Source organism: Monopterus albus, unplaced genomic scaffold (assembly GCF_001952655.1).
Source record: "Monopterus albus unplaced genomic scaffold, M_albus_1.0 scaffold219.1, whole genome shotgun sequence".
NCBI lineage: Eukaryota > Metazoa > Chordata > Actinopteri > Synbranchiformes > Synbranchidae > Monopterus > Monopterus albus.
The window spans coordinates 634,452-658,518 of NW_018128099.1; the positions used below are offsets into that span (position 1 = coordinate 634,452).

Genomic DNA, 24,067 nt, shown 5'->3' on the forward strand with positions numbered 1-24,067 from the left:
TTCACCTAACCAAATTTTAGTGTCATCACATCAAGTGTAGACACTGACAAAGTACTGAGGCTGTTTCTGGTGTGCTGCTTTAGAAATCTGAAAAGGTCATCGAGCACCTATCCCACTTCTGCCTCCTTCTCTCATTCATGTTCTCCTTTTCTTTCCTTGCTTCCTCCACGTTAAGTTGCCATTATCACAAGAAAATACTGCAGCTGTTGCACTTGCTTCCCCCATTACCGTGTATTTGGTAGCTTTTTTTCTCTGGACACCCTGTGCTAAAACTTTAAGTTTGTTGAACATGAGCTGCACAAATCACTGTACACAAGCACCTTGCTTTCTTGCATTACTGCAATACATTAATGCCACATTACTTAGATGACAAATGGTAAGGAAGAAAACTATTTAAACAGAGCACATCCCCTCCTCTCCTGAAGTACAGTGTGCACTCCTCTTTATTTTAACCAGGAATTAGGAAGTCTGTCTGAAGACAAAAATGTTATCTTCAGTTCAGTGGTGACAAACCTGTGATTCACTGTTGATGCATTTGGCCTTGAGAGCACATCACATGGAAGTTGGACTGCTCTCAACAAATCACAGTGTGAATAATAAGCTGCATACTGAGAAATACAATAATTTTATCTGGTGCACACAAAACTATATAACTCAGTCTCCGCATGATGCAATATAGATCCTGCTCTGCACACAAATGCACACACACACACGCCTCTGACTGGATTCATTGTATAGTCCCTGTCTAGAGATGCGAAAATCAATGTCCCAGTAATTAATACTTACAGACTGATTCTTAAATGCTACTCATTTAGTATTCCTAGTCAGTGTTCCTATTAAAATGTATTTAAAAAGCTTGGCTTGAAAGCTGGAAATTGGATATCACACAGCAATTTTTATTGTTATGTTTGTTCATAACTATTATTGATGATGATTGATAATCTCCATCCCCTGTTGCTCTTTTGCTTTTGAAACCTTATTTTGTCTTGTTTCCAAGATTAAATCATTCCTCACTGCCAAAAATTTCAAAATATTTTCCATTTATATTATTAGAATTCTATGTATTGAACATTAGTACCTGTTTTCTCTTTACTTTTCAGCTGATATGAGCTACAAGAGCTTTAAGAACCGAGTACTTTTGCCTCATTATATTGGCTACAACTGAATTTACAATTACTTCCTTTTTAGGTGGCATTGGCTAGCTTTTTCTATTCATAGCACTGATCTTCTCATGACTAATATAACTAATTCTCTTTGAAGATTTTTTTTTATTATTCTCATCTTCCCACTAGAAGCTGTGGCAGTCCTGAGGTGCAAAATCAAATTTGTTTTTGTTCATTAGAAAAATAAATGCAAATGGTGATTTGATTTTAATCTGAAAGAACAAAAAAAAAAACTGGAAAAAGTTTGCCTGAAAACAATGCCTCAGATTAAAAATAAGGTGTGTTACTTTGTATTACTTTGCCTTCATGAACAAATCCACCAATCACGGTGATTCCATTAAAATTATTTGATTTTGCAGTGAAATTTTACAGTTTTAATTGCTGTGTGAACATACTCTTAGACTAGCTGGAAGTAAAAACCAAACAAAAAATATCACATAGTAATATTACCTATATATCTTATTAATAATCATAGATCTATACATATCCTAGAATATCCTCATTGACATCTTAGCCAGTAGTTATTTGTAAAAATGATGACTGAGCAAGAAATTGTTCCTTATCCAAACACTTTTGTGGGGATATTTGCTTCTTGTAACTGCACACATACAGTAAGTACACACTAACACAGACATTTAAACCCATCTCTCTTTTGGAAACATAAGCTTTGCTGCCCCCCAGTGGAACCATGATGACTCACAGGCACACCAGGAGTCCCTGGATCTCCATCTCTGCCTCGCTCCCCCTGCAAAAACATGCATGATGATTAACTCATGGTTTGTGCGAGTTTGTCTACACATGTTGGTATGGCCTTATGTGGTATGTGTGTCTGTGTATGTGTGCATGTGCACAAGAGTGAGATTGAATGTGTATGTGAATACCACTGTGTGCTGGTCAGTGTCTTCATTCTATGTGTGTGTGTGAGTGAAGAAAAGGTCATGATTACCACTAACAGTCAGAGAGGGACAGGGTTTGGCTAGCAGTGACCTTTAACAAACCTGACTTCTTATCTCATGTGTGGCTTTCCAATTGCATCCTGCAGCAGAGTAACTCACTGCTCTTCTTTCTTTGACCCTCTGCACCACTACACACTTATATATTAGTGCACGTACAATTGAACCAGAACATTCATCCTATGCTTTGATTGTTCAATTTGCCATTAATGCTGTTAATAATGGTAGAGTGTGGTGGCATCTCATTGAATGTGGAGATGTTTAAGCACTCATGCTGGGATAGGAAAGGCTCTTTTTTATATAAAATAATGTTCCAGTTGTTAGCTTTAATTTAATTAAGTAATTGGATGTCTGGCTACTACATGTTTTTTGGGCACCTATTTGGTATTTAAATGTTAGCCACGTGAGCGCTTTTGTGCATGAACTAAGAGGTGACTGAGAGTTGAGTGCTGGCATTCAGGTTCAGGTGGAGTTGTCTGGCCATATGAAAAGCAAAGAGGTGACCAGGTGACCATGCAAGTCAAGGCAATAATGAGGCTAAAAAAAAAGAGCAAAATCTATTGGTTTGCCAAAGTAAACATTTTGGAGCATTGAAAAAAATAGATGCAACTAAGAAAACAAAAAAAAAGATAGACATGAGCAGCACAAGTCTTGTGGATGATTGGGAAATCATCTTTTATGGCTCCACAGCCATAAAACTTACCATGATGTAGGTTTACATATTTCATGTCAACAACCAAGAGAAGACTCCATGACCAAAACCATGGCTTGACCAAAACAAGATACAAACCCATGCTAAGCCTCCAAAATAGAAAGACCAGGTTGAAGGTCACAAAAACAAAAGGAACCTTCTTTAATGAAGTTATATCAGTTGAGAAACAAAGATCCGCCGCTATCACAATGATGGAAAGAGGAAAGCATGGAGAAAAACGGGAACAGGGAGCAGCATAACCCAAAGCACCAGATCATCTGTCAAACATGGTGGTTTTGTTTTGGTTCAGGCAGGTATGGCTGCAGATGGAGCAGGCACACTGACATTAACTGATAATTTCCCAGGTGATTGACCTGCATTCTACTCGCTGGTGACCAGACTAAAAGCAGAGAGACGTGAAACTCTAGCAGATTATCACCAGAGAAGATACAAAGCATCTAGTAAAATCTATCAGTCAAAGACATGAATATGTACACATACATATGTACCTGTCTAATTAATATTGAACCCCCTTGGCCATTACGTATTTCATCCATCACACTTTCAATTTGTGTCTAAAAACCAAAAAATCAAAACTGAAATTCTAAAAAAAAAAAAATCAACAAATGGCTTAGTAGGAAAAGTTGTATCAATAAAAGCAAAATGCCGCTAAGTGCAGTGGAAACAAACTTAGGAAATTAACCATGATATACACATATTGTGATTTAATGCACCTGACAGGTAAATTATGCCAGCAGCTGTTTGTCTTAACAAGCAAGGGAAGTGCACATTCATTCAAATTTTTATTTGCTGAACCACATTTAGATGGAAATCCACTAAGCACAATGCATACTGCTGTATTTATGCTGGTAATTATCATATAGCACTGGATGAAAAGGTCACTGTTCAGTGTAACAGAGGAGATGAACGAATTAAGAATTAACTGAATTAATCACATTTGCTTTTCTATAATTTGTTATGAATAATTAAGCCTTCATTTCTAATGGAACATAGACCATGTGTGGACTGTTCCCTGAGATCTCCGAAATTTTTATTTATCACTCCCTTTGTGTCATAAACTAGTCAGCCCGCTTTACTGACATTGGTAAAATCATTAACACATAAATAATTGAGGTTCATTAATTCTCAAGCAGGTTGTGTGACAGTGCTCAGATATAGATTTCCCTGACCAAATGCACACATGTTTCCAGTAGAAGTGTGTAGGATAAACTACAATACCTGGTTTCCTTTAGAACCAGCCCCTCCTCTCTCCCCCTAAGAACACAACACTGAACATGAGAACATGTCCAACTTTCATTCAGGTTTTTGTCATTGGCACTGACTGTCTGATATCTAAGTAGAATGCTGTTTGAGAAAAACAGAAGGCCTGTATCAGTGTGCAGTTGACAACATACTGTACAGAAGACAAAACGCAACATCTTAAACAAACTGATCTGGATTAGGATTGTTTCCATTGTATCTTTGTGCCTGGGCCAGCACACTCCTCCTTCCTAATTTGTTGCCTGCAACTAGACACCGTTAACCTGCAGGTCATTTATTTTACTTTGTTCATCTATGTTTTATAGGCACTGACTCCTTATAAGCTTCCCTACCTTGTGACCTTTGAACCCCAGCAGCCCCATGTCCCCTGGCAGCCCCGGGAAACCTGACTCCCCTGCTGAGCCCTGGAGAGGCAAATGGTTATTGATCTTTGCAAATCAATGGACCAGATGACAGTCCCCATGAAGTAAATTGTTGAATTTTCTGAAAACAGTGTGGTTTAAGGTTGGAGTAAGGTTCGGGTTTAGGGTTAGGCAGGTAGTGGTTATGGCTAAGGTTAGGGTAAGTCTCCAAGAAATGAAGGTAAGTCTATGTAAAGACTCAGTGTGTGACAAACACAAGAGTGTGTGTATCAAATCTTCTGTGACAACTTCCCAGTCTGCTGCACTGGAACAGAAAATGCTCTTAGCCAGTAATCAAGGCTGAATAAATAGTGAAAAATTTCAAGCTCTCCATAAAATTATAATTTCCTAAAAGCTCATGTAACAAGCGCTTTGGAGGATGGTACACTGAAAATAACCAAGGTTACCTGTAATTACAAAGCACAACAGAGACAAGTCAGAGTCTTCTTTAACATTATAACGGTTGACAATTATGGGCATAATTGCTGAGAAACCTGCCATCTAACAAGGAAGTATCACATAAAACATAGCTGTCAGTCCTCGGCACAATTCAAACCGGTGTTGAAATAAAAACTGGTCGGCAGGACAAGGTTGGATAAGAAAAGAAAAAAGAAATACGCTGTCTCCCTGATCACACTTTGATCCCTCAGGGGGGAATTAACGATGCCCTCACTAATCCCCCTCCCCCACCCTGTTGAGCTCTCTTTCAATCTCATATGCTGATGTGGGCGGTAGTGCAGATTTGCTAGAACTGGGAATAAAGGTGCAAAATGTGTGCACTATTGGAAAGTGAAAGATGGAGCACATTCATGGTAATCAGGATCTATTTGTTCATAATATAACATGCACTATGTTGTCTATGCAATATCTTAGATTGTATTTCTTTGAATTTATTGCAAAGAAAACGAGAGTGAGAGGCATGAATAGAACTTTTGCATGCGTCTTCACTGTAAACATATTAAAGGTCTTTTCCTATCTCTCTATAAGTGTTTCTTTAGTATGCCCCTTACAGCTCTGTGGGCTATCATACAAATATGAGATTAAGCCTTTATTCAGCTTAAAATAGGGTGTAACCTTTTCAGTTGGTCCTAGAAGGACCACACTTGGTATTGTCTTGACATTTGTGCTTTGAAGATAAGCAAAAAAGTCTTTTATACAAGCCCAGTATCTACCGGTTCTTCATTCATTCATTGCTCTCATGCTCACTGGACTTTGCTCAATGCTTGTTTGTTTAGTTAGCGTGTTAGTGTATGTTTCATGCTGTTATTTTTGTGTAATTAGTGTTGTAGTTGTTTGGGATTTCTCTTGTTTTGTTTCACTCACAGTTAGTCACTTAATGTATTTGATTCATTAATACCTCAATTATTTAGAGTTAATTCTGTCCAAAAGATAATAATCTCTGATTAAGAAAACTTGTCTGAGCACCAAGGGGAATCTTGCATAAGCGTTATTACGTATGTAAGGATAATAGCTTAATTATGAATTTGAATCAGAATTATTACACTTAACTGGTTTAACCATTTGTCCCAGTAAAATACATAATAACTCTTACACAAGTTTCTTCTTGGTGGTCTGCCCCTCAGAGTTGCTTAACCAGAGAATTTGATCTAAACCTTTTTTGTCTCAACTTCAGAGGGTGATGTGTTCAAAGATACACCCCAGTAGAGGAGATGGGGTCTTCTCTTACCAGGAGTTTCACAAATCCTAACAGTGTTTAGGGTGGTTTGTGAAATCTAAAACCTTAATGTTGTATTAGAAGATGCTGGAGTTCCAAGGACTGAAATGAGATAAAGAAGCATATATCTATTTAAAAGATCCCTGCTGTTGGCTTGCTGCATTTTCTTGCTAATTCACTTTATAAGAGTAGAGAAAATATACATTTCATACCCATGTATTTTTACACTGATTCTACTTACAAACTGAATGGGGTAACTGCCTTTGGACACTAAAATATGTTGGCGTAATGACAGGTCAATACTTTAATTAGTAATGTCATGACTCTGTCCATTCTGGCTTTGTTTACCAAATCAAATGCGATTTTTTTTATTTATTAATGTATTTATTTTATTTCTTTTGGCTGGTGAAGATGAGTCCTGCTCCAGTCATGAGACTATCATAGAAAACTTTGAACAGTGCACCTGAAAACCAGACACTAAATCTAAGCCTCAGACACAGACAAAGTAGAAAAAAAAATCAGACACAGGAAAAGAAGGCACCACATGGGAAAGCAGTGAGGACACAGGTTAAAGGAAACAATGCAATCTAGTTCATAACCAGCAGCTCAACTCACCTTCTGACCTGGTGGTCCAGCAGCCCCTGGATCTCCACACGTCCCCTGAATAAAACACACACATCACATTTGTCTGACAAGACTTGTGAGGGCCTTTTGTTTGTACATGCATTAATCCCTAACAAAGATTTTAAGGTTCTGTTTAACAGAGACCAGAACATAAGGCATTAAAGGCATATCATAGCTGATGTTTGCATTGGTACAGGCACAGGCAAAGTATAGCACAGTATGCACAAAGAAGTGGAATGAAGAACATTATAAATCACAATATGTGGCAATTAATCATGATCTTCTCAGACTGTCCTATTACTGGTCTCTTCCTTGTAATACAGCCACAGTAATTACAGCAGCACATCAGACTAATGGCTCAACAAATTTAGAGAATAGATGGCTTTTCAAAGTCAGAAAAAATTGTATTGATGTCCCAGAAAGAGAAGTTCACAATGGCACCTGAGAAATTTAAAGCATTACAAATACAGTACTGCACTTACATTTCTGGAGTAACAGTAATGAACGTCCAGTCATGCCATGTTTTCAGAGCACTATCCACATTTTTATTTTATTACTACAGTAACTGATCCACATAATAAAAGTCTACTGAAGGCTACAATAAACATAAAATAAAAAGAAAAATGTGTTTTTGTCATTGATTGAACTACCAAGATCACCCATCAAAGTAATAGTAGTAATACCACAGTGTAAAAATATAGCTCCAAGCAAATGTCCTGCCTTAAAAATACAGAATTATCAGCAAAATATAGTTAAACATCAAAGTACTGGTTAAGCAGAATGGTCTATTTCAAAGCATTATATTATTTTATAATTTGTATTGCTAGATTATTCTTACTGATACATAACTTGGAAGGAGTATTTTATTAATTTTATATAGAATTTTATATATTAGTATAATAAGTTATCTCACAGTATTTTATGAGCTCTCTGTACTCTCTGTGTTTGGTATGTAAAACCTTAATAACAATGGTTAGGGTAGTATCCATCAGATAAAGTGCAATGAAAAGTAGATTTACCACTGAAAGGTAGAGGAATGGAAGTATAAAGTAACATAAGAAGGTACTAAAGTACCTGAAAATAGCATTTAAGTACAGTGCTTGAGTAACTACACTTAGTTACCAGTAGCTTGTGGTGGCTTATGTTAACAGCTAATGTTACTACTCTGTAACTAACACTGGTGAGTTAGTTTGTTAATTTAAAGACTGTGTAATGTGTGTAACTGTTATACTACAAATAACATTGCAGTGATATAAGCAGTAGAGCACATGGTGCAAGATCCTGTAACACACTTTTCTATTGAGGTCACATTCACCACTGTTCAGCACAGAATAAATGGTCTTATAATAATCTGATTCTATAAACTACCAGCTTGTTCACATGACTTTCAAACTGTTACAGTTTTGCTCATAAGATTTAATAATGAATTGTGACATTTTCCTGTAAGAAAACAATGAAGCATGTGGACATAGGAGAAAAAGTGAATGACAACTGTGTTAACTGTGTGCTCAGTGCCTCAGGATGTCTTTGTGCAAACAGGGTTCCAGGTTCTTCATTACCAGGCTGATATAGGCTACACAGAGGCACTGAGGTTTGTGTGGTTATTTTGCAGCAGACTGTTATTTGTTTCACACAATATAATCAAGGTAACCACAGTGGATCGCTGTGTGCAACAATGATTGCTTGCCCTGTGCTTGTTACATATTTTGTGTTCCATTTGCAATTAGCACAATATTTTCTGTGGGGCTTTAACCTGCTGCTGGGGAAGTTTCCATAAAGCCGTAAAAGCTGGTGTAGACACAATATATTTGTAATAATCAGCAAAGAATCCTTATCGCAAAACAAACTGCTTCACTGACATCTACCCTAAGTTAAAATTTCATAATTTTCTTCATCAGGGCATGCATAATTCAAAGGGCTTATATATTTTATTATGATACTTGTGTGAGCTTGATGAAAACAAGATGGGTCAAGATGTGATGTCTCAGCTATACTAACCCCCTCCATCACAGTCTGCCACCTACAACTCTTTGCTGTTACTCCAGCTTCTCTACCCTGAGTTGTCAAATTCTGGTTCATAGATTAGCCCAGCCCACAATCAAGCGAACGGCATAAGAAGAGTTGTTGTTCAAGGTAGACAGACAGCCGTGGAGGAGCTCTTGTCAGGTGAAAGTTTGAAACAGTGCTTGACAGACTGGAGAGGTTGTGTTCTTATGCACAGAGAGAGTGGGATAAAGAAAGACTAAAAACCAAGGTTAACATCAGTTTGGCTTTTTGAGATGCAGTGTTAAAAGCAACCAGAGGACTCAAATATGATACAGATGTGGTGTTCTTCCTTCTGGATGCAGTACCATCTAAAGCTAACGTTTGTTTTGGTAATATTAGTGACCTAGCATGGTCATGATTTTACCTTTGTATTGAATTAATATGATTTTAATTTGGGAGTAATTTCAGGTTTGTGTAATGGTAGTGCTTTTTGTCACATTAGCACTAACCAAAGCATCCTGCTGGATTGACAAGTTTACTTGTTAAGTCAATTAACCCTAGGTTTGGTTCGGAGGCTGCGTTTAGTACAGTTTGTCACAGTCAAGAAGCCTCAATTCACATCGCAACTTTAGGAAACAGAACAGGAAGGGCAAAAAATGCTAATGACTGTGTTATGGTATGAGTTTGTTTATAGTCTCACTAGACCCTCTGGCAGCTGAAAAGAAATAAGGTAGAAAAGCTTTAAAGAGACTTCCATTCCTGCCTCTCCTTCCATGTTTGTGCTGTACTGAGTATGCAAATTCTAAAGGAACAGGAAATGTGCATTTCAATATCAGGTAAATATGAACATGTACTTGTACTAGTCTGTGGAAAAACAAAAGCAGTACCCTCAATGAGATACTCCACTGATCTTACACATAAATATAGGATGAATTTGATTTTGGGGGTTATAAAGACAATATCATAGTGTCTCTACTGCTTTGATTTAATCTTGTTTTAAACTGTCTCTTGCAAATCATCTGACTTTATAGAAGAGCAATAACACATCAGTGGAGTAGTCTGTAATGCCTCAGTTTGCATATTGTCTACATGCATACATGCATGAATGGTACAAATATGAAATATCTTTGGCAGGATAGCAATTATCACATATTAAGAAACACCTATAATTTGACAACAAACAAGCTTGACTCCCTGTCAGCAGCATGCAGTTTTGTCCATGGGGACATCAGGAGAACAGGAAGGGAGAGTAGCTGAGCAGTTGGGGAGCAGCAGGCTATTAGCATAATAACTAATTATAACATTCATCGTTTAGACCTTGGGACCGTCTCGGCCAGTTTCTCCAGGCCCCCCGTAGAGTGCCTGGATTCCCAAGACAGAGAGGAATATTGGAGGAGAGAAGAAAAGGAGAGGGAGGGAAAGAAGGAGATGAGAGAAAAAGGAAGTGGCAGGGGGAGGGATACTGAGATGAAAGCGACAGACACAGTGCACTGGGCTGAATGTGTCAGTGTGTGACAGCTTTGTCAGAAGGCATTGAGGGAGAAATGACATGGCTCAGGTCCATGCACACATGCACACATACACACATTGGTCATACTATAGTTGTGAGGACAGTCGTTGATACTGTATAATGCATTCCCCAGGCCCTTACCCTAATTTTAACTATCACAACTAAATGCCTATCACCAATTTTTCCCCTAACCTTAAACTCAACCTGATTCTAACCTAAAACCTAAAACAAATCCTCAAACAGCCTTTTGACATTCATAGAATTGGCCAGAATGCCTGCAAAATGCTCAAAATGTGTCTGCACTATCATAGAAACCCATGTACACATCACATGCAAACTCATGCATGTCCACATTGGACATGCAAACACACAATATGTTTGCATATTAAACAAAAGTCATCAAGTACCCAAGCATCAAGAACCCAGCTTGAAGCTGTGTGTTAGCCATTCTGTCTTTCTACATGCCTTCACCATAGAGAAACGGGGAATATGAGTAGGATTCTAAAAATCTATCATCAAAAATAGGTGTTACTCCAATGCCATGGAGTAGCACATGCACTAAATCAGTTCTTCTGTCTCATTAGCTGTATTGTCACTTTTGCACCACAAGAGGACAGCAGAGCTATGAGCTTATGTTCAGTCCTCATCATGGAGGAGTGTAGTTGCAGTGCTCTGCTGTAATTGCATCTGGCCATGTGCAGTCTTGTTTACCAGAGGGGGGTGCCCTTAATGTGCGTACAGCTGTCACCCCACTCATCTGACTTTGGGTCTAAATTAACAACCACTCACCACCCTAATGACTTTGCTAAATAAATCAAATGGATTCATATGGTGCCTGGTCAAAGTAAATGATCTCATTATGAACCCACTGCAGACATGGTAATGTGAGCAACTGAAAGACAAAAACAGGTGGACCTTGTTATCCACTTCTTAAGCCCCTTTCAGCCATGCACTGGCACGCTGAGATTCTCTAGACATTACCTAGAGGTGCTGTATGTGAGAACACAAATGTCTGAGTCAGTCAACCCAGACCTTAAGAGGCTTTTACCCTGCCAGCTCCCTAGTACAAAAACCTTAAGTGGCTTTTACCCTTGCCAGCTCCCTAGTACAAAGTCCATGTAGTGAGCTGGAATGAGTCCATGTGAGAAAACTGCCGTCTTTAGTCTAAAATGTCTTTTATTTGGTCAATCCAATACAAAATACTGTGAAGTCATTAATTTTTGGCAGACTGTCTTGAATTGGTATCAGTGCTCTTGACTTGAACCTGGTCTTCCTCTTAACCTGGACTTATCTATGGTCTAACTCCTCTATGATCCTGGTTCAGTGTAGCACTGCAAGTATAACACCATGAGGTAAATAGCACTTTTCCTTCTGTTCAAGATTTCTGCAGACACAGAGGTGACCAGGTCTCACCAGCGTATATTTTAAGTACAGAGCTGTGGATGTTGGCAGTGAGGAAATAACTGAATTGGCTTTCCACTGTGTCTGTTTTCTTTGAAGAGTCTAGCGACACTAAACCCACAAAAGCAGCAGACCTCATAATTATACAGCCAAGATGCCCACCATGGCCCAATATGGCATCTCTGGATGTCTGGAACAAGAGGAAAAGAGACAAGTGCTCTGACACTGTCTCTTCATGTTAGCAGACTAATCTGCTACTTCACCCTGCCACATATTTCTAAAGACTGGAGAGAATGTGATGGCTTGTCTTTAAGTTGAACGACACTTGTTTGGATTCCAGTTGAAGAAGAAGAAGTGAAAGAAAAGTCAATGAAAGCAACAGACAGGTAGCAGAGAAATAGAAGATATTTAAACATATATTCTATGTGTTAAAAGAATATTTTATAACAGAGGGTCAGACTAAAAGTGGATTGCTCATTCCAGGTTGGGAGCAAGTTGCTGTCCCAGGTGAAGGAGTTCAAGTATGTCTGGGGTTGATTCAGGAGTGAGGGAAGACAAAATGTGAGATTGACAAGTTGACTGGTGCAGCATTAGCAGGTAGCAGTCAGTCAGGCACAGTCATTCTGGAAATGTGCCTGATGGTTGTGTGGAGAGGAGCAAGAGCCTGAAGCTGAACCTTTTGATTTACTGGCTAGTCTATGTTCCATCCTTCACCAGTGGTCATGACTTTTGTGGAGTGACTAAAAGAATAGCAGATACAGCAGAAGCAGCTTTGCAGGACAGCTGTGTAGGAAAGAGGTGTACTTGTAGTAGAACTGCTGCTCTTTCATGTTGAAAGAATGTGATTGTGATAGTTTGGGCATCTGACAGATATTCTCTGTTAGTGAACTGTATATGCCAAACAAACAAACCTAAATCACTGCTGCTCTGATAAGTGCCTAAGAGCATCTTAAGACTAAGCTGACCTCCAGTCATTTCTTTACCACACTTGTCAGCTGTCACTTGAGGACATTAAGGTCATGTTCCCAGTATTACTGGCATAAAAAATATAGCTTATCAGTTGGCTTATTCCATTATATTAGTCTTTGTTTACTGTTTACTTGCCCCTTGCATGGGGATATGTACATGCGCATTGAGAGCAGATGTACCAGATACAAATTCCTCGCGTGTCCAACACATCTGGCCAATAAAGCACATTCTGATACTGATTCTAAATGTATGCACTTCTAGTGGTAACATTTAGCACTAATGCAGGAACCAGCGAAGCTCATGTCCCATCTTATCCTTGATATCAGTGCCAATCTTTTCACCTTAACCACAGGTTTTAGTTGCAGTTTTAGTTTTAATAAAGAAAACTTAAAACACAAAGTCAATATTTTACGTACACATACTGTATAAGCATCCTGCAGACATATGTGTAGTTAACATATTGTCAGTATGTATTGCCATAACAGCTCAATCATGAACACAGTTCTCCAATGGATTGTTTGGATGAGTAAACCTCTTCAGACAACAGTCTGGTCCACAGCAGTTGGTATCTGTGTCATTCAAGAATAACTTAAAAGCTGGGTGGTTACAGTCTGTCCTAAACACATTTACCGCACATGCTGTTTTAGCTCCCTGTGTACCACCCTCCTTGAGCTGGTGTAAAATACTTCCAGATTCTTGGGAAAGTAGTTTATTAGAAAGGAGCAACAGAGAGAGTCCTAAATTACTGAGCAGGGGGGCTGCGAGTCAACGTGGTAGAACACTCAAAGGTTCCGAGCAGACTCAATATAGCATCACACACTTGTAGCTGGTGGACGTGTGTGCATGTGTTCTTTCATTTAGCTACTTGTTCATTTCAAATCACCACAGGGGGACATCACATCTCCTGTACTTATGTTGCCTGGACTCCTGCAGTGGTGTGAATGTTATTAGCTGACATAAGTGGTGAGTGTTTTCAGATCCACTGTGTGACTTATGGTGCACATACATGCCTTAATGCTCAACTCTAGGCTTCGTGTCAGGTCTTCTTTTTGTTGTTTTGATGGTTCAGATTCATGTTTTAGGTCAGGGGTTTTCAGCCTTTTGTAATTTCAGGTCCAGTTTTGGTTGTTGAAACATTTCTAAGGAATGCTTTGTCAAATGACTGAGAAAAAAAAACATAAAATAATGTATTCAGTGTATACATATTTAATGCATTCAGGGTCATAGTTCCTCAGCGCTTTGGAGCTTTCACTGGTGCAGCGTTGTCTCCCACATAACTTTTTCAGTTCCAAAACTGATACATCTTATGTGACGAAGGAAAACAACAAGTGCACTATATGGCCATTAAGTATGTGGATATAGAGTATTCTGTACTTTTGGCGTACATCTGTCTGAATGGTTTAGACCATACTCATTAAGTTCCATTAAGTTCACCATACAATGATATTCAAAGGACAGAGCCAGTGATTGTTTTGCTATTTTCCACAGATCCCTTACAGACATTAGAACCAGTGAGAAGCTAGCGAGGTAGTGTACACAGAGCAGATATCAGGCAAAGCTGACTCTCTTACTTAAGAGACTGTAAAAAGCGAAGGCAGTTTTTAGCCTTTGGAGATCTTTTTTTGAAAAAAAAAATGACACACCTCACACTTATTGTGAGACATAAACATGCCAACTCATGCAGTGGTGGCTCACTGCTGTGTTATTAATAGTTTTCAGGTAGCAGTGGAGGTCTTTTTAACTTTTTCCTTTTATTTGTGCACATTTTAGTAATGCCATTACTTTGTGGAGAAATGTCAGGAATCCTGAGGAATCTTTTCCCAGAAGAGTGGAGTCTGTTATAGCAGCATGCAGTAATAATGCCTGCTGTTTTGTCATGAGATGTTCAACAGTCAAGGTCTGCAGAACATGTTTTGTGTCATGAAATGTATGTGACTCCCACCTAATCTCTCAGGATCTATAGTCCACACTGACCTTTGGTCCTGGTGGCCCAACCAATCTCCCGGTGCCTGGTAATCCTGGCTCTCCCTGGTTGGAGACACACATTCTGAGAACCAAAGCCAATACTTACAGTATTTATCTGTCTCACTTCAAACACTGTTAAGACTGTTGATACCTCTGTGACAGGAGGAAATTACAAACACACACACAGAGCTAACTATCTGGCTTCATGTGGTTGTTCAGTTTGGCATGATCTATCATTTCCATTTCCATATTTCCATACCCCTCTTAGGGGCCAATTGATTGGTCAGACATTTAACTTGAATACTGAGCTTTCACCGGAATGCTTACTGATTCTTTGGCACATTTAATTGTGTATTTTTAACTGTTTTATGAACTGACAGCTCAGACTTCAAGCATTTACTGTACATTCTAAAGTATCGATAAAGTAGGTTTAATGTATGTTGTAGACATGTGACTGTTAAACAGAGCTAGATCTGTTCCAGCCACTCTGCAGGCCTGGGTATTAATCAGTATTAATAGGGGTATAGTTTTTTTAGTGTACATCTAGAGTAACACTCAAGCGGCAACCTCCGTGGCTGAGAGATGAAGCCAATGCAAAGGTGCCAATACCTGTATTTTCCCAAATGGCCACTTGAGCCTGTCTCCAAAAGGAAGTCAATCCCCATAGAACCCCCATGTTAAAATGTTGAACTTTACAGAAGAAATAAATGTTTACAGCCTGGTACAAAAAACAGTTTTGGTCTCTATAGTTAATTTCCCCTTCCATGACAACTGTGTGGGGATAATTTTTTTTTATATAACTCATCCATTTTAATTATATTGAGACTAAAAGTTGTGCATAATTAGGGTTTTATATTTAAAACAATAATGATAACATTTTTCACTATTTTCTCACCAAGTGATAATTACAGACAAATGTTGCCATGAATTCATTTTTGAGAAACAATTAGATAAATAAATAGGCAACTGGCCATTCCAGTGACTGTATGGCTATACAAGGGGTGGGGTAACAACGAGAGGCTTTGATTAAATTTCCACTACAGACTTCCATTTCAAATGTTCACAGAAGCTAATTTTATACTGTTATTCTATGAAAGGCAAACTGTAAACATCTTCATAAAGAGATTAACAAAAAGTCTCACCTTGGGTCCAGGAGGTCCTGGTTCTCCAGGTAGGGCTGGCTCCCCTCTGTCTCCCTGAGCAACATCAGCAGAATAAATGTCAGTACTGTCATCAGATTACAAAAGATAAAAATAAAAAATATTTGAGAGAGGGAAACGGCCAGGAAATTCACCACCCATCAGACACTTAATGATATATTGTAGAGCCAAGTTGTGTAAAGTCTTAGAGTCTTAAAGTTAATTAGAAAGATTTTGAATTCAAAGCTAAAATTATCAGGAAGCCATTGTAATGAAGCCAGCACCAGTGTAATATTGAACACTGTGAAGTCTTAGTGGTCTAGCAATAGTTTTAAACAAGAATACTTTGCATTACAATAGTTAGTTTGTGAAGAGACAAAGCAATTTGTGTATGTTTCACCTCGGCCTCTGTGTAAAAGGGGAGCTTGGGAGTGTTGTGGATGGAGGTGAGTGAAGTTTTGATGATGTATTGTTTCCGTGACTACAGGATAAGCGGTATAGATAATGGATGGATGGGTAGATGTTTCTGTCTGGCGCTGCCATGGGACTTAAATTTTAATGTTTTTCTCAAGAAACAGAATTTGTGACCGTAATCGTGAATATGTTGTACACTATGCACAACAACTTTTAGTTCAAATCATTTCATAAATCTTACATCCAAGTAGAAATTTGGACTTTACAAAGGTAGTGATACCTTCTTCCCTGGTAATCCAGGAGGGCCGGGTTTCCCATTTTTACCCTGGGGACAGAAACAGTACTGATTCAAACATGGGCAAACAACACGTATCCTCAAGACAACAGTAGGAAGTTGTGAAAAACATACAGAGGAAGTAACTGATCAGCACTTACAGGCTTACCATCGGGTCCTGGCAGCCCTTCCCTCCCTTTCTCCTCTCGGAAACCCTGCAGAATTATAATATTTTGTTAAAACACAAATATATTGTGGCAAGTGTTGGGTCACTTATGACAGAAACTCAGTGAGATCATTTTACCTTCTGTTAAGTGGTACAGACATTCATGTTCCTCTAATACTGTAACTCTGTTTATGTAATCAAATTTGTCCACTACTTTGGTTTACAACCAAATACCTGCAAGCTAATGACATTCCCATGAACTTTAGCTGTACTTTGTGTTTGTGCCAAATAACAAATGTCAGAATGGTAAAATGGTGAACGTGGTAAAGAGTGTACCTTTTGATTACTAGCATGTTAGGATTAGTCCTGAGGGTGTTTCTATAAATTTCCAGTCTCTTCACCTTCATTTTGCATCCCTGAACAGAAATACCTTAAAATACATATTGCATGAGACCAAACACAAAACTTCCTGTGATGTCAACTTCTTCTTTTTTTTTCTGCCATAAAACCTAACTGCAACTCCTTTACTAAATAAGAAACATTTTTACTGTTTAGTGCCCAAAAATTGAGCACCTTAGTAGTAATGGTTACGGATAGGGTAAGGGGGTGCGGGAATGCACTGTGTCAGTGGGTGTCTTCACAACTATAGAAAGACATGGCAATGTCTGTGTGTGCTACCATGCGTCCTGATGAGCCATGCTGCCCTGATGGTCCAACTACACAATTGCAGTTTCCTTCCTCCACTGTGGCCGCTCGATTCAGAGGACACTAGAGAAACATAAATCAGCTGATGTCTGTAATACAAAACACACTCAGTGTTTTCTTCATTAGGTAGACAGATGCCAACCAGAATAAGGTTTAGGCATTTAAAAACTTAAAAACTTAGCTTCTTCTGAAAGCTCAAACTTCAGTGTGTATAAAAGATTTCTTAGCAGGAGTTACAAATGTCACCAGTGATTTCCATCATGTAATATCTGATTAAGTGTCATATTACAGTACCTTTGCATCACCTCAGTTGCAAAATAGTTGTAAGTAGATTTTGATTAAAAATGTGCAAGAAACTGAACTCACCCTTTCATCATCCTGTACACCATAGGAGAGACAGGAGAAGTGAGAAAAAAAAAAACAGCAACACGTTATTATCCTCATATTATTTTCAACCGCATAACTGGCAGCAATACACAGAATGTGACTGTTGTGGATATTACAGTGGATAGGTCTTACCACAGAATAGATCTCACAAGCAGTTTCTCTCTCGCTCTGATGAGGATCACAGTACAGACGCAGCTTCTGAATATCAATCTGTATCAAAAAATACAGGTTTAAAAGGCCATGCTTTTTAACTTGCTTCATTAAAAATAATACATACATCCATCTGTATACAAATTACTGTTAGAAAGGCAAAAGGCCAATGTGTGTGTGTTTAAGTCAAACTTTCAGCATCCTAGATAGCTTAGTGGTAACATCTATCCAAACAGTGACCCCAAATTCACACCAGATGCATAACAACATCCCATAGTGTAAGTGGTATTCATGCATGCATCCATTCAATACACATCAACTCTGACTTCAGTTAAATCTTAATGTGTCTTGTGCTTCTAGTACAGTTGACTTTTTCTATATTTAACCAACCTTTCCCTAACCTTAAACCAAGTGCTGTGAATGTCTAAACATAACCATAAAACCACATCATGCTGTAGTTTTTTACAAGTGGATATTTTATAGCAGGAACAAATATTGGCAGTAAAACAAACACAAAAGATTGTCAGCAAACATTTTGAAAATAAAATAAACATTTTGAGATTGATGCATTCATACAATATGTAAACACAGTTGTGCTACAACTTTATTTAAATGTATTTGCTGTTGCAAGTAAACAGTAAGCTGTACAACATAATATCTGACCAGCATTGTCCTTTCACAACGACTTAACATATTCAATTTGTTTACCAGTAAAAAGTGTGGAAATGAATAAGATGTCACTGGAAATCATCACTTCAGTCTGATCTCAAAGTATTATGTGGTGTTTGGCTTCATCTACATAGCCCTGCTACTGAAACATTCATTCACTGAATGTACTGAACCAAATGCCAACAGCATATACCAAATGGTTTGCTTCAGTGTGTGGCTGCTATTATTACCCATTCAAACCTAACCTCTCAAATCTTCTGCTATTCTTCCAAGTGGGAAAGCACCTGCACTTTGTGGCTAAATTAATTCAGGGAACCTAGGTTTCTGAGTTGCAGTCTTACTTAAAGTTAGGACTTGTACTCACAGGCACAGTTATGTCTGTTCCTGTCATCTTAGCCACCTGTGTCTCCCCATTGATGTAAATGAGCTCCACTGGTTCCAGTGTGGCTGCGTGGATCAGCTGATCATCAAGGAAACTGGCGACCTGATGTGGTCTCACCAGAAGTTTGAGCTGATGCCATTTTCCATCATACAGAGTCTGAAAGAAGGCACAAGTAAGAATTCCATCAGTACTTTTGTTTTTTTAAGTTTATCTCTAAATATAAGTTGTAGAAAGTTTCTTCATTTATGAGACTATTCATGATAAAAGCTGGATATGAAAACATTTATTAACTTGTCAGATCTTCTTTCAGTCGGTGTCTGTTTCTGTTGGCTGTCTTATGTGAATGTGTTTCATCTAATTTTGTCAATAAAGCCAAAATGTGTTCCCTAAATGAGAACTCTTTCCTTTTTCCATCACAAAACTTCTTAAAGCCTCAAACCATACAAAAGGAGAGCGAGAGAAAGAGAGAAGCACAACAGCTGTTGTTTCACTGGGACTGAGCCACAGCCTTCGTTTCCAAATGACAAATCACAGGCTGCTACCTTGTGCCACATCAAGCTACATCAAATCAAACTGCAAACACAAACTGAACATAATTACAATTGTCTCCTCACAACAGTATAGGTGTGTTTTAGGACTGAAGGACGGTGGGCTCCTTTTGGAAAAAACAACCTGGTGTTTCCAACAGTATGTATTATTACCTTGAAACAGTGGCATGCAATCCAAGAAATACAAAACCACTGGAAAAATACACTGGTTTAGAACATTTTTGTTGAGCCTCCTTCTGGCATCCATCCCTTTTCATGGGCTTAACTGTGTAACAACCTGAACAGGGGTTGATGTTTAAATTACTGCTGGCTTGGCTCACTGCAGAGCATCCCATTCAGGTTCATTCACAGCAACCAAAATGAGGGAAAATCTGAGATCAGAAGAAATAGTCCAACAACACTACACAGTCTTTCAGTGGCACTGCAAGAAAATAGCAAATGGCAGCAAAACACAATACACTCTTTGTACTAATCGATTTAAATGGTTGTGATATGTTTTACTCATATTGATATATAGTGAATTAATATGAGGTGCCAACTATGGAGAGGAATACAGGGCACAAATTTAAGCAACTGCATTTACTATAATATTGTGAAATGAAACATTTTGATAGTATACACCAAAAATAAAGAAAAGTAAAAGGAACATTTAATACATACATTTAATGGCTGTGCCACCAAATGAGCTGCATTCTCCTTAGTCAAAGGTTCAGACCCCTGTTTTGATCAGGAGCACAGTATCTATTTTAATGTGTGTATGAAATACAGAAATAGGTGGTGTGGAATATGATAAAGAATAATAAAAACAAAATCATTTAGCAGGTGTAATTTGACAAATTAGACATATTGCTGGCATCTTGTTACTGTCCTTTCTATAATTTGTGCAGTCAGTTTTCTAACTCCATACAATCTTACAGATAAATGTATATACATACAATACAAACAACTGGCTCATGTAGCAACAAGCAAAAAAAAAAATCCTTAAAGTTTCTATTCTTCATATAAAAAGGTTGTTCAAATGCATGGGGCTGAAATAAACCTTTGTATTACTGGAATGCAGCTCATTTGGTGGTTCATCAATAAACGTATGAAGTAAATATGAATTAATGTTCCTTAATTGATCATCTATTAAGTCTGAATTAATCACAGAAAACCACTTGATTCGATCATTTGTTAATGATGAGTAACAGGAAGCAGGTTGAAATTTTAAAATAATGGGCTGGGTTTGATTTAGATTTTTTTTTTCCTGCATGGTTATTTCATGTATTTTGTTTGTATTTATTTATGTTAGTATTTTTTAAAGTATGCCTTAGATAATATTTAATATGGAATGCTTTAGGTTCTCTGCATCCAGCTGTGAAGTTGGTGTAAACTGAACCTAAACTGATGTAATGCTCAGTAGCTGTTTGCAAAGGCAAATGTGCATCATGTTTCTACTGTACAGCTGCTGTATATCGACATAGTGACAGAGAATCATCAGGCACTTGAAGAAAAGCATTTTTCAGTCCTTGGAAATCAAAGCCCAGCCAAAAGACAAGTAGCCATACTGATGGCAATGAAGCTCAATCTTAACACAAACCTGAAAACCAGTTTTAAAGATGACTCTTTGCTCCTTTTCTGTTATGCTGGTTGTAGTGAAAGTGACAGTTTTGTCCTTTCCTCTTAATGTCACTGCAGCCTGGATCTCTTTATCCTTTGACAGCACCCTCCAAAGGTCAAAGGTCAGCTTGCTAGAAGACCCCTTTAGGCGCAGGGTGGCTACAAACACATATGATGGAGGGAGGCCTTCTGGGAAAATTTCCCTAGTAAAGAAATTAAGTAAAATAACAAAGCATGAGCAACATTTGATCTAATGATATGCACAAAAAGACAACGTAAAACATTAGAGATGATCAAGAACTTTATTACACTCTAAATAACAATGCTACCTAGTTTTCTCAGTAATGTCTGTGGAGGCGGTAAGAGCGTAGGCCGTCTCGGAAACCAGAGAGCCAGGGATACTCTTGGCCTTTGTCTGAATGTTCATGCCCACCAGCAGCTCAAAGCCTTTCTCATCACGAGATGCCACCAGGATTCGTGTTGGACATACAGACTCTGGAAAGAAAATAACAATTGCACAAAACATCATTTTAACTGGAGGGAAACACTTGAGGGAGCAGACTTCAACATAAGACCAGCGCCTTGGCTAATGAATCACATGTGCTAAAAGAGGAGCCATCCAATCACAACCATACCTGCAGCCACAGTCATAACCACAAAATGGTGACAACCACAGCCAGTGGCTCTCCCTTCAGGAGAACTGACAAAACCCCCAAATAATACAACAGGGTAAACTCAATATTCTGACCTTCACATAGCCTCTGCTCCATGGAGTCTCGGATACGATCAATGGTGGTGTAATCTTCAGCATACAGGACATAGGTGAATGATGGTTTATTGGCAATGGATATGAGCTCTGAGGTGGTGATCTCATTGCCAACTCCAACTGCAAATATTGTAATGCCCTGAGCTCGTGCCTCCATACAGGCATCTTCCTAAAGAAACATAGGCTGTCTGTGATGAAAATGATCCTCCAACCCGATAAGGGCAACCAGACTGGCAGAAGCTTTATGCAGCAAGAACAGCATCACAAAACACTATACACAGTATTTCAGTGAACAGATTTCATAAACATTGGGATAAATATATGCATAATGCTCAACTATTGCGATGTGACATTTACCACATCATCCTGAGATTTGCCATCAGTGACCACCACAGCAAGGCGGTTCTTGACTTGACTGGCTCGCTGGGAGGAGTAGAAGACATGGTTCACAGCAAATCTGATGGCCCTTCCAGTCTGCAAAAGAGTCAGAAAGCAGTTGGAGTGAATGTAAAACACTATGATCCTGTGAAGGACTGTGTCTGCCAGTCTGTTCATCAGCTCTCAGCCACTGACCGCTGGATTACAGAATGCAAATTAAATTATAGAAACACAGCAAAAAAAGCTTTTTAAAAATGTCCTTAAATTAAAAAGAAAAACTGTTTACCAAATGTAAAATTCAGAGGGAATACATGTGTATATTTGTATTTGTGATGTTTCTGAGGCCTTGCTGCTACACATGCTGTCTGCCTCTCCATAACCAGCCTCAGCCTGCTCCACTTTACTTACTTTCTTGTTTTGGATGGAGAACTGGAAGTAACTTTGGACAGGACATTGTATAGTGCATTTTAAGGGCAAAGTCTGTTTTATTTTTCCACCACACTTCTGTACTTTCTGTATGCAGGTACCTCAATCAACCAATAGGAGTCACTAGTGCAGTAACCAGGTCAGGAACCCTCACTGACTTCCTACCGATGAACACTGCCAAACTGTGCATTCATGAATGCATTCTCTGTTTATTTTTGTACTAAATCATTTATATTTCACAGAGAATAGAGGTTTCGGAAGCACAGTTTTTCTAGTGCAAAAGTACAACAATGATAATTTAGTGGTTTGGAGCAAACTAATCATTTAATGTAATAAAACAGGCTATTTTTTAAAATGAAAATTACAAATTAAACATGTGACAATCGGAGGAGGCATTAAAAATAGTCATATAGTCTATGTGCATACAAATAATAATCTGGAATAAACTGGTATTACAGAGTATGTTTTCATAATGTCTGCATGCATTTGGACTGTTATATTTGTGAAAAGATGCCATGCTGTCCTGCCTGTGTGTTTCCTCCCAGGTAGGCGATGCTTTGTATAGCCCGAATGAGCTCTGTTCCACCCTGGTGTTTTCCCAGAGGAATCTCCAGACGAGGTGTGTCACTGTACTGGATCACAGCCACCTACAGCAGAAATGTTATATTCAAACTGGCAACTGATACTGTAACAGCAGTATCTGATTTAACAAGAGAAAAGATTTAGATGATAATATAGCGAATGTCCATGAAGTGTGTACTGTGGAGTTTTATGAAAACCTGCAGAACCTGTATCTTGGCACAGGAAAACACTGAGTGAAAAACACAGCTAAATACAAACTATAATCTCACTTCAAAGGTAAACTGAAATTTGAAAATGCAATCATTAAGAAAATAACTACACAGGTTGAGTATGTGCTGTGAAAGTCACACTCAGTCAATACTGTAAAACATGGTTTATAGTACCTGTGTGTAGTGGGAGCTGATGTCAAATTGGCTGGTGATGTTGATGAGCCACTGCTTAGTCTTGTCAAAGTCAACAACCCCAACACTCCATGAGCCATCAACAATATACACCAGATCATTAACAGCTGTACTGCAGCCTATATGTACAAGGATGCACACACACAAGCACATGCACTCAGAGAATGATCAAAGATAACTATCTTAAAAATTGAAACTGATACAGATCTTAATTTCCCATTACATATGAGAGTGAGGTACTTAATGTCACTACTGTATAATCACATTTTTGACAATATTTCATCCTTAATCAACCAAAGAGTTGTCCTGATATGCAATATGTGGGCACCTGCTTGTTTTCACAAGTTTCTGTTTATTTGGATTTTTAGGTGTGTCATGCCTACCTGCCCGGACATCACCATCCTTTGCAGCCACCAGTGAAGTCAGTAGCAATACCACGCTCCATACTGACCAAATAAACAT

General features: G+C 38.5%; 1 protein-coding gene across 1 annotated transcript in view; it reads right to left on the reverse strand.

The window, feature by feature from the left end:
• The window catches only part of LOC109971283 (collagen alpha-1(XXI) chain), a 32,236-nt gene extending 8,169 nt beyond the window's left edge, over positions 1 to 24,067 (reverse strand). The window contains exons 1-15 of the mRNA XM_020619423.1: positions 23,989 to 24,067; positions 23,588 to 23,724; positions 23,150 to 23,269; positions 22,176 to 22,292; positions 21,801 to 21,987; positions 21,382 to 21,547; positions 21,033 to 21,255; positions 18,888 to 19,061; positions 17,837 to 17,914; positions 17,684 to 17,695; positions 16,608 to 16,661; positions 16,439 to 16,497; positions 15,762 to 15,815; positions 14,629 to 14,682; positions 6,780 to 6,824 (exon numbers count right to left, since the gene is read on the reverse strand). Of these exons, the coding sequence (XP_020475079.1) occupies positions 6,780 to 6,824; positions 14,629 to 14,682; positions 15,762 to 15,815; positions 16,439 to 16,497; positions 16,608 to 16,661; positions 17,684 to 17,695; positions 17,837 to 17,914; positions 18,888 to 19,061; positions 21,033 to 21,255; positions 21,382 to 21,547; positions 21,801 to 21,987; positions 22,176 to 22,292; positions 23,150 to 23,269; positions 23,588 to 23,724; positions 23,989 to 24,067 (1,559 nt within the window). The remainder of the gene's footprint in view (positions 1 to 6,779; positions 6,825 to 14,628; positions 14,683 to 15,761; positions 15,816 to 16,438; positions 16,498 to 16,607; positions 16,662 to 17,683; positions 17,696 to 17,836; positions 17,915 to 18,887; positions 19,062 to 21,032; positions 21,256 to 21,381; positions 21,548 to 21,800; positions 21,988 to 22,175; positions 22,293 to 23,149; positions 23,270 to 23,587; positions 23,725 to 23,988) is intronic.